Genomic DNA, 12,052 nt, shown 5'->3' on the forward strand with positions numbered 1-12,052 from the left:
AGGACACACTTAGCAACTTTTAGATCGTTTACTTGTGCCTGGAGCCTTTCGATTTTATCACACAACTCCTTCCTTTCATTCATTGTTTTTTCCCAAGATGCTAAGAGATAAAAAAGAGAATCTCAGTTGTAGAAGATACAATAGAAGAAAATGTTAAATCTAAAGGGTTCCTGAAGCAAAATATTCATGAAATTGAGGCAATTATGAGAAGATCAAACCCAATAATAATAGGAATAAGGAGATGGGGAGAAGTACAGAGGATCAGGAATTTGAAAGATGTACAGCAGTGGAGGATGGGGAGCTGGGGGAACCATTAGAAAGTCCCGGATGCCAGAGACTCAAGAGATCCCCAGGACCCAACATGGAAGACATTAGCTGAAAGGGGTTTGTGGAGGGGAAGTTGGGAAGGGGAATAACATTTGAAATGGCAATAAATAAAATAACCAATAAAGATGAAAAAATAATAATAGGAATAGAAGATGAATCCCAGCTTAAAGGCACAGAAAACGTTTTCAACAAAATCATAGAAAATTCCCTTAACCTAAAGAAAGATATGCCTATAAAGACAGAATAAGCTTACAGAACACCAAATAGATTGAACCAGAAAAGAAAGTCCTCCCGACCCCCTCTAACACATAATAATCAAAGCACTAAATGGACAGAACAAAGGAAGTATAAATAGACTCGAAAAGCCTAGACAGATGTCCTGCAGACTCTAAAAGACCACTGATGCCAGGCCAGATACTGTACTCAGCAAAATTTTCAATCACCAGAGATAGATAAAACAAGATTTTCTATGAGAAAAACAAATTTAAATAATATCTATGCACAAATCCAGGTCTATATAAGATACTAGAAGGAAAATTCCAACCCAAAAAGGCTAACTACACCCAAGAAAACACAGGAAATAAATAATTCCACACCAACAAAACCAAAAGAAGTAGAATACACATACACACACACACACACACACACACACACACACACACACACACTGCTATCAACATGAAATAAGAGAAATTATCAATAAATGTACATTAATTAATATCTCTCAACATTGAAGATCTAAATTCTCTAATAACCACCCCCACTATGCAATCCATTCCATCTGCAGATACCAAACCCTGGCACTATTGTTGATGCCAAGATGTCCTTATAGACAGGAGCCTGCTGTGGCTGTCCTCTGAGAGGCTTTACCAGCAGCTGACTAAGACAGAAGCATATACTTACAGCCAACCATTGGACTGAGATCAGGGATCCCTCTGAAAGAGTTAGGAGAAGGACTTAAGGAGCTGAAGGAATTGCAACCCCATAGGAAGAACAACAGTATCAACTAATCCAGACCCCTCAGAGCTCTCAGAGACTAAGCTACCAACCAACGAGCATACATGGGCTGGTCTATGGCCCCCACTACATATCTAGCAGAAGACTGTCTTGTCTGGCCTCAATGGGGAAGGATGTGCTTAATCCTGTAGCAACTTAATGCCCCAGGTAAGGGGGATGCTAGTGGGGTGAAGTAGGAGTGGATGATTGGGTGGGGGAGCACCCTCTAAGAAGCAAAGGGAAGGGGGAATGGGATGAAGAACTTGTGGTGGGGAGACCAGGAAAGGGGCAACATTTGAAATGTAAATAAAAAATTATTAAAGAGAAAAAACCTAGACATCAACAAACCAAATAATCTAATAAAAAAATGTGGTACAGAGCTAAACAGTGAATTCTCAACAGAGAAATCTCCAATGTCTGAGAAGAACTTAAACATCCTTTATCCACCAAGGAAATGCAAACCAAACGACTCTGAGATTTCATCAGTTACTAAGAATAAATTTAGGGTATTTTCAGATAGATAAATATTCCATCCTTTTTCTCATATACAGAAGCTGGACTTTTCAAAAGAGGTGAAACACAAATGGAAAACTTGAGGGGAAGAGGGTGAATGGAGGGTTGGTTAGAAGAGAAGGCAATGGGGGGGAATAGAGAGAGCAGCATCTGTGTAGATTATATAATGAAATTGCTAATTTTCCTGCTACTGTCAAAAACAGATCCACCTTACAGATCTTTGACTGTGGCTCACATTTTAATGTGATGGATATTAAAACATATGTAAACAAAAATACCATAAACAAATACAAGCAAACTCTGATATAGCAAAGTTATCTTTCCACTGGTTATGTACAGAGAACAGACATAGAGAGAGGAATTAGGGAAAGTTGGCATTGAATGGGTCAGCACCATGACGGCAGACTTTTGCCTGCAAACACACAAGGAGTATGGGATAACAGAGCTGAGCTGAGCTCTGAGAGGATTTTGTCCAGGGATCTGAGAACCATTATTGACCTTTCTGTCCTCTGTTCTTTATGTCTCACTAGCTCTCTAGATACCTTCCTCTTTGCTGGTGACTCATCAAAGTCATACTGGAAAATTAACAATGTGTTTCATAATCTGCCCTAAAGTGCAGTCTTGCTGAAAAGTACCATCTTGCCACGAGCAGTCAAGTTTCCTGTTGTTTCTGACTTCCTGTTCATCTTGAGCTCTGTTCTGAAGCCCTCATCTGTAATCCTCCTGCTCCACTTGGAGCTTTAAACCATTTCACACTGCAGGTCTTCAGACAACTCTCTGGAGTTTACCAACAAAGCTGCCTCTTATAGTGGTCCCTGGGCAAGTAAAAAACTCAGTGTGAATCTAAGAATAATTAGAAGTTTTTCATGATTTTATTTAGGTACATGTATTTAATTTTAAAATTAAAATATAACTACTTAATTTCCCCCCTTCATTTCCCTTCCTTCCATCCATTCCGTGTATTCCCCCTCTCTCAAATTCATTGCTTCATTTTTTGGCCATTGTCAATTAATATATACATATACATTATATACATACAGCTATGTTACTAATATAATATATAGTATAAAAATACATAAATATGCATATATACATAATATATTAAGTATATATATAGACATATAAGTACAGCTTGTGGAGTCTGTGTGGTGTTGCTTGTAGGTATGTGATTTCAGAAATGATCACTTGCAATTGGATAATTAATTTGAGGGCTCATCCCTGGGAGAAACCAATTCTCACAGCAGTTGTTTCATTGCCATTAGTTCTTTGTCTAGGAGTGGGGTGCTGGAGACTAGCACCTATTTGATAGTATGTCCATTGGTGTTGTCACTGTTCTGATCCTGTTTAGGAAGCTGTATTATTGAGATCCATGGTCACAGCTTCCCTGTAATTCTAGGATACATGATCTTGCAGCAGGTTTTCTGGTCTACCAGTACTTACAGGTTTTCCAGTACTGTGATGGTCCCTGAGCCTTAAGTGCAGAAGTCATCATGTAGATATATTTATTGGGTATGGGCACATCACATTAGTCCTTTGCATTTTTACCAGTTGTGATGTTTGGTAATGGTCGCTGTCTACACCAGTATATAGCTTAAAGCTGCTTTGTGAGTTGAGAGGTGAGAGCTAAGGATCAGTATTTCCTTTCCATTCTATTCAAACACCCCAATTTCATGGAAAGTGAAGGAGAGATAGAGATATTTCTTAGAAATACTTTTGTCTTGTCTCTATAAAACATATCTTTCTTGAAGGAACATAATTTATCTATGCTAATCTGTGAAGCTGTAGTTTATGAACTTTTAATATCTAGTTATGTTGACAAATATAACATCACATTTCTGTCTTTCTTTTGGTAGCATCTGCATTTTTCCCCTTCTGGAACAGAGTCTCTTCTTGATGCTTAATTTGTTAAAATAGTCTGAGCCTGTGAGTCATGGTTTGCAATTCTGCTATTCTTATGCATAATGTTTTTGAGGCTGTGTTACATTATTTAGTCTGGAGGAACTTAGACTTAATATCCTCCAACCTCAGTCTTATGGGTGCTGATATAAAAGGTATTAGACATCATGTCAGTTTGTATTATTTTTTGAAAAGTTATCTTAGTAAATAGATACCTATCTTCCATACCATACAAAAGTAATTTCAAAGCGGAAGATTCTATGCATACTATTGAGGGAGAAGGGTCAGCATCAGACTTTTTTTTTTTTTTTTTGAGACAGGGTTTCTCTGTGTAGCCCTGGCTGTCCTGGAACTCACTTTGTAGACCAGGCTGGCCTTGAACTCAGAAATCCGCCTGCCTCTGCCTCCTGAGTGCTGGGATTAAAGGCGTGCGCCACCACGCCCGGCGAGTCAGCATCAGTCTTATCCAACTGTGAACCCTGGCAAGAGATGCCCAGTGATGCAGTATTAACACTGATGCTATGGGAGTAACAAACCACATTCTGATTGGACTTAAAGTCTACTCTATTAGATAGAACACATGACTGTTAGTGTTAACAGGGTTCCAAATCCATGGGTGGATAAGTCGTAGACCCTGGGGGAAATCCTAGTACTATTATTCTGCTAAAAGGACATAGCATTAAATTACTTCCTAAGATCTTACCATAATAATCATAGATTAAACCCTCATCAGAAAAGCAGTAGATGATAATTAATAGAAATTCACAACTGGTCAACACAGAGAATAAGAGACGGTATAGTGAAGTGATTGGCTCTAAATATGAAATGTATATCTCATACTGTCTTCCTCCAAGGCTCATGAATTATCACAGAGGAGGAGGCAGAAAGATGGAAAGAGCCAGAGGGAGTGAGTAAACAGTATTTGTCAGATGTGACAGTGCAGTTGCTCATGTGAACTCAACAGCTGGGACTGCAAGCACAAGCCTTCCATAAGACCAAAGCAGCTAGAATCCCAGAATGAAATCCTACCCTTTGCCATTGACAGTTGGTGACTGGGAGAGGGAGAGCCAGCCACTTCCTTTCAGTGATATGTACCCAAGAGGCTACCATACTCCAGTAGGTGGTGTGACACTTATGTACATGCAGGCAGCACTAGTGGACTCAGCAGATTCTAAATTAAGGAGGACAAAGGTGTGTGTGTGTGTGTGTGTGTGTGTGTGTGTGTGTGTGTGTTTGTGTGTGTGCGCAGCAGCAGGGTGAAGAGACAACAGAGAATAGAATATGAGAATATATTTGCTATCTATCTATCTGACAGAATTAATATCCAGGATACATGAATAGCTCAAATAATTACACAGCAAGAAAGCAAATCATACAGGCAATATATGAGCAGTACATGAACAATAAATACATGAGAATATGTTCAACATCCTGCAATATCATATAAATGAAAAGTAGCACTGAGAAGCCTGGTATGGTGGGGTTTCTCTCTCTCTCTCTCTCTCTCTCTCTCTCTCTCTCTCTCTCTCTCTCTCTCTCTCTCTCTGACATAAAGTTGATAATTTCATTAGAAATTTTCAGGTCCTTGTGACAGTAGTCAAATTTAAAAATAGGAACGAATTTCTATCAACTCCAGCCACAACAACAGTGCTATAGAAGTATGGTATATATTTATTCTCGAGAATATATGGAGGCTATATATGCAAGGTTCCTTTGTGGTGTGTTGGAGACCATGTTGAGAAAACCACAGGCATTTTTACAGCTTGCAGCTGAGAGCCATATAGTTCTTTGTTAAGAGCCAGTCACCCCCTCTCCCCTCAAGGCTGTTTCGTGGGAATGAGCAAGATTCTGGCCCTAAACAAACATCAAGGACTGTTAAGGGAGTTTTCCAGCATTCCAGAGCTGCCCCTAGCTGCAGCCTTGGGTAAGGAGGATCCAAGACTCTGAGATTAGCTGCCCGGTGTTCTGGAGCAGTGACGCCAAGACTCTGAGAAAATCACAAGAAGTTTCAAGTCTGTAGTCAGCATCCCCTTATTTGTCCTTCGCTCTGTTTCTTTTGATTGCTCCTCAACCCCTCCCCATTCCACCTCACAGTGTTTATAACCAAGTGTTCAAACAGGCAATAAACGAAGCCTTGACAACTTTGCAGGGCTTCCCTCTTCTTTCCCTCCCATTTCACCTCAGGTTCGTGATCTCCCTCCACCCACGGAATAACTTGTCCCACGGGACTGGATAGTGGTGGATCCCTTCTTTAAGCTTGGTGGAGGCTGTTATCTTACTGTGTCCCAGCATTCTAGAAGGGGTTGGGGAAAGAAGGAGAAGGAGTAAGGAGAGGGAAGATGAGAGAAGGGACTAGGGAGAGGGGAGAGGGGAGAGGGGAGAGGGGAGAGGGGAGAGGGGAGAGGGGAGAGGGGAGAGGGGAGAGGGGAGAGGGGAGAGGGGAGAGGGGAGAGGGGAGAAGAAAAAGGAGATGAGAAGAGGGTGAGAGAAGACAGAGTTCCTAAGCATGCTAATTTTATCATAAGGACTCCCCCCTTACGAACTTACCTAACTCTAGTGACATCCTTGGGTTCCACCTTTAAACACTAACAGAAGTATTTATGGCTTCAACAAATAAAGTTTGGAGGAACACAAATATCCATTCTTTAATAATCCTGTAGGTGGAGCCAGAGATCACAATAGTGTCTATCATACAACCTTTTCTTCCTTTGCCTTAACAAGCCTACTTTCACTTACCTGAGAAAATGTTGAAATCGAATCAGTGGCTTCCCCAACTTCTTCCTCTGTTCTAAAGCAAAGGATTTCATGTCTTCACATGCACCATGTGCACAAAATCTATGTTAAAAGCTTTGTTCATTGTCATCTTGGACACATCTCATTAAGGTACAGAACTTTTTTTTTCTGTTTTTCTTTTTTTTATTTCTTTTTTCTTTTTTCTTTTTAGCATCACTGCATCTGCCTTCTTCTTTTTTAAAGGAATTTTTTATTAGATATTTTCTTCACTTACATTTCAAATGCCATCCCCAAAGCCCCCATACTCTACCCCCGCCTTGCTCCCCAATCCACCCACTCAGCCTCATTTTACCTCAAACTACCTTTGAAAACATGACATATGAGTAGCAAAAACACATTGAGAAATCTTACATGACACACTTCTGGAAGTTTCTAGTGACTGTTTTGGGCTTGCTTTCTCAATTTCCTTTTCCCCTTTGCTCCTTATGTTCTAGTACATTAGAGGAAACTCTGATTTTAAGATTTATTCTTTTTCACTTGACTCTCTTGTACTGAACACTTACTGATCTTACCAGAATAGGTCAGATGTATTGATATCCAATCTTAAATGTTTCTGAAGAGATACTTGTGATGGAAATATACACTCTGGGCAAGAAGTAAAGAGCAGACTGGAATCTCTTGATGCACATAATGTGGCTGGAAGAATCCAAGATGAAATGTGAGTCTCTCTCTTTATCTATCTATCTATCTATCTATCTATCTATCTATCTATCTATCTATCTATCTATCTATCTATCATCTATCTATCTATCACTTATCCATCAATCCACTTCCCCCTCCTACTTTCTTTCTATTCTCCCCTTCCTTTCTTCCCATGATCATCCTCTTCCTCCTTCACATTCTACTCTTCTTTCCCTTAACTCTTCCTTCTTCAAGATAAAGTATATTACATAGCACAGGCTGCTCTTGAATTTTCAGTGTAGCCTGGGATTGTCTCAAACTTGATCTCCTTTCCTCCAACTTCTGAGGGCTGAGTCTTTAGTTGATGTGTGACCATGCTCAGCTCTTTTCACATTTAACTAGATGAGGTATTCATGACTATGATTTTAAAATGTGAATTGATGGCAGTGTAAAGATGAGGAGGTTAGAACACAATGAGGATAGTCTTGATAGAGACAAAGGACATGGCTGATTCCTGGTAAGCTGTGTAATAGATGCTAAGACCAAGGAAAGGAGATTCTAAAATCAGATAGAATCAAGAGGGGAGATAAAGTATATTTTAAAAATAGCAAGATAAAATGAAAAGGAGAATTAAATACTTTGGAAGATTCCTTTGACAAGAAGGGAGAGAAATAATATATAAAACACATAGGCATAGGCTCATAGTACGCTAGAGACTCTACCTCATTTCCTCATTGATTTAAAGGATGCTACTGGATCTGCACTGTGAGACTGTTAAATAATGCTTTGTTGTAGTAGTTATATTATATTACTGTAAGCAAGCTATTGATGCATCCTTTGGATAAGACATGGCCATTGTAGCCATGAACTCCTAGCAACTGTGGTCACCTGCACAAGAGTTGGCAGAAGATTAAACTAACAAGATCAGTCAACATTCCAGTAGACAGCACTTAGTGGACTCAGTGGATTACAGAGACAAAGCAGCAAAGGAGAGAACGTGAAAAGGGAAGTGGGAACATGTAGGGGATTCCTGGGCATGAGAGAAGGAGGGTGAGATGGGGACAGTGCTTGAGGATAGATATGATCAAGATAAAGTACTTAGGTGTTTGAAATTATCAAGTAATAAATAAAAGATGGTCTAGTAATAGATGTATTGGAAAATGTTAAATTATTCTTACAATTTTAATCTTGCTTAATCTCATCAGTCTACTAGAGCTAACTTCACCAGGATCATGCTGTATCAGAAAACCTGGTTGTTTTTTTTTCTTGTTGGTTTGTTTGTGTATATGTGTATGTGTGTGTGTGTGTGTGTGTGTATGTGTGTTCTGCTTGCTTGTTTTTGGTTACTATTTTGTGCTGGGGATTGGAAACAGTATCTACCACATGCTAGAGAAGTAAGTGCTCCACCCTGAGCTATACACACCCAACCCTTTCTTTATTTTGTAATTTCTTCACATACTATAACTGCATTTCCTAGACTAGATTTGAACTCCTTTCATAACCCAGGTAGCTCTTGAATTTGTAATTCTCCCCTCGCCTCCTGAGCAGGTGGCATTATATTCCTGTTGCACCAGACCTGGCAGAAAAAGCAGTGCAAGAAGTATTTTTTTATACAAATAAATGCAGTTATTCATGGGTCATGGAGTTCTAGACTGAAGTTGTTACAGCAAATGTAGTGCATTTACAAATGAATAAATGCTGGGTCACCAAGGCGGCTCAATAGGTGAAGGCACCTGCCATCGAGCCTGAAGACCCACACAGTGCAGGGACAGAACAAACTCCCACAGGTTGTCTTCTGACTTCCACACATGTACCAGGTTGTGCACACACACATAGACACATACACGCAAACACAGACACACACACATGAACATACATAGCTAAGAGTGAACTAATGCTGCTCAGTGATGCTTCTCAGGGTTTACTTTTCCTTCCTACTCAGAGCAACACAGCCATCTCTCTCCTTGAGTACTTTCTTTCAGCCATCCCAACAATGCATGCTTTCAATATGCTTTTTGAATAGATAGGAAAATCTTGCCACAATATTTGACATCATAGTTCCTGGATGGGGCATACTTTCATTTGTTTGGTGACCACTTATAATTTCAACAGATTAAATTTACTGCTTATTGGCCGGACCACCCAGTGCTCCCAGGGGCTAGAGCATCAACCAAGGAGTGTACGGGGTCAGGGGCTCCAGGGCTCCAGATACATATGTAGCCAAGACCATGGCCTTGTTTGACATCAGTGAGAGGGGAGGCCCTTGGTGCTGTGGAGGTTTGATGCCCCAGTGTAGGAATATGCTGTAGCAGTGAGATGAGAGTTGGTAGGTAGATGGGGGAGCACTCTCATGGAGGCAAAGGGGAAGGGGGAGAGGGCAGATGGGATGGGAGGGTTGTGGAGGGGTAAGCAGGAAGGGGGATATCATTTGAGATGTAAATGACAGGAATGATTAATTTAAAGAGACATAAGAAATGTAAAAATAAATAAATTATGCAATAAACTGAAAAAACTTATTGCAAGTATTGTAATTGATTTTAGAAACCATATGTCTTCAGTAGTGATATTACAAGAGCTTTCTTCATGCACATGAGTTTGTGTGTGTGTACCTGTATTACACTATGTTATATAGAAGCTTTGATTTTTATGACTTTTATGTTCTTTGTTATTATTTACTAGCAGGCTCTAACATTGGTTTAGTCACAGGAAATATTTAAGTCTTCTGAACTCCTACAATACTTTACATGCTATCACATGTAGTCTGCTCCTTGATAATCGTGACTCCCCTCATCTTATGGCAATGAGGAGACTAACCCATATCCCTTTCTGTTTCAGCAAAAGGTGCCCGACATCCTCAGCTGATTCCTTGGGTCTTCGCTGTTGTTTCCATCTCATTCCTTAGTGCTTGCTTTATCTCAACTTGTTTGGGTAAGCTACTAACCAGAGTGAAGCTCATTTTGAATTATCTTCCCAAAGAATTTCCAGCATGTGCTCCCGAAGCCTCGCTTTTCCTCAGCGTATCCACACACAACACATTCCCCGTCTTAGGCTTACTATCAGAGTTGTACATTTGATTTTTTAAAATTTGTATAAGACTGCTCTGCTTGCTTCCAAAATAACCACTTTGCTGAGGTATAACTGACATACTAAAAACTCTAAGTATTAAATATGTCCATATCAAGATTGGGAACAAATATGTATCCATGAAGCCATTGCCACCATTAATGTCGTAGAAAATCTTGTATTATCTGACATCAAGCTATAAGATGAGGTTATGACTGAATTAGTATGTTGTAGGCCTAAGACAAATAGGCTGGAGGAAAGAATAAACAGTGGCAGCATAGACTCTGAATATGTAACTCCTAATCTAATATTGAGGGGGATATTGCAGGGTTATGGGGAAAGGTGTGTTTTGTTGAATTAATGTTGTAGGCTTCATTAATTATATTTAATAAATAAAATCAATTTAATAAATGACATCTTACCATGCACACACACAGTGTCAACCTAATTGGTTGTTAGGGAAGTAAAACTGCAATTCACAGTGAGTCACTACTGCGGAAACACCAGGATTGTAGTGACTCAAAATACACAGTGTCTGATGACGAAGGTGCAGGAAACTTGGATCTTTGATGCTTAATGGCAAGAGAGAGCTTAAAGTAGGAAATATGTTTGGAAAACTTTCCTATGTACTCCATTTATCATGCATGAACACAAACAGAGGCTACCCCACTCTGAGACACACATGCTTTACAGAAATGTGTACTTATTCTCCTTAGAATTCAAGGTCAAAGATGCTCAGAGTAACACAGTTCACAACAGCCTAATACTGGAAGTTATGAGAGTGCTAGAAACCAAAGAGATCAGGATGTTTTACTCCATGGAGACAATAGGTCACTGTCCAGTTATGAAAATGAACTGAATATATTTTTATTTAGGCAGCAATATTACTTCAGAAACAGTGCTGGGCATAAGACAGCACCAATGGATGCAGGGTATTTGAATCCATTCATAGGAAAGCCTAACAGAAGTCATTCTGATTTGTGTGGTCTAAGCTGAAAGTATGAGGCAAAATACAAGCTACAAAATGGAAGAATAGGTTGTGCTGGGTTATTATGGCTACCTGAAATGTTGACAGCATCTTATTTTTTGAACTTGGCAATCATTGCCAGAAGTATTCACATTACACTAATTTACTAACCTGTACATTTATGGTTTTTTTTTTACTTTTCAATATTTGATTATTTTCCAAGGTAAAAATATTACTAAACTTGTGAAGTTCACAAAACTTTGTGGAACTAGTCCAGGGCTTACCATAGTCCCCACTCTTATGCAAATTTTGGTGAAATAAACTGAAAACATTGTGCACCTAAAAGGTTCCAAAAGTTCTAATGTAAATCATAGACAACATAATTATAAAATATTAGCTTTCATTGAATTTACCTGGGATCATGAGATGGCATAGGAAAGAAAGAGGGTGGGGGACTTTAACTGAGAGGGAAGGAGAAAGGTGGGGAGATCAGTCCACGTTTCTAAATCGGTGGCTACACAGCAAAAGAAAATCAACTGCTTTTCCTGATAACAGTGACTCATCATTCCTTTTTACGCTGGAAGAGAGGAAGCATGGTGAAACTGTCAGACTACCATACAAGACTAACGTGCATCCGCGAGGAGCCACAGCCCGGAGCTACAGGTAGCAGAGTAAACCTTTTTATCTGCTTCCATCCAGCCTTTAGAGAGCATCTGTCAGAATGAGAACTGGCTGCAAGAACGAATATAGGTCAACTAGGATAGAGAAGTTTCTCATGACTTCAATCAGTTGCTGTAACACATTATTAGTGTGTGAGTGTGTGTGTGTGTGTGTGTGTGTGTGTGTGTGTGTGTGAGAGAGAGAGAGAGAGAGAGA

General features: G+C 39.7%; 1 protein-coding gene across 2 annotated transcripts in view; it reads left to right on the forward strand.

Moving 5' to 3' along the window:
* Nucleotides 1-7,155: 7,155 nt before the first annotated feature.
* Nucleotides 7,156-12,052, forward strand: part of Clec4d (C-type lectin domain family 4 member D) — a 12,045-nt gene continuing 7,148 nt past the window's right edge. For both annotated transcript variants that reach the window (XM_021191751.1, XM_021191752.1), the window contains exons 1-3: nucleotides 7,156-7,183; nucleotides 9,982-10,074; nucleotides 11,732-11,839. In XM_021191751.1, coding sequence (XP_021047410.1) covers nucleotides 7,156-7,183; nucleotides 9,982-10,074; nucleotides 11,732-11,839 — 229 coding nt within the window. The remainder of the gene's footprint in view (nucleotides 7,184-9,981; nucleotides 10,075-11,731; nucleotides 11,840-12,052) is intronic.

This window comes from Mus pahari, chromosome 2 (assembly GCF_900095145.1).
Source record: "Mus pahari chromosome 2, PAHARI_EIJ_v1.1, whole genome shotgun sequence".
Lineage (NCBI taxonomy): Eukaryota > Metazoa > Chordata > Mammalia > Rodentia > Muridae > Mus > Mus pahari.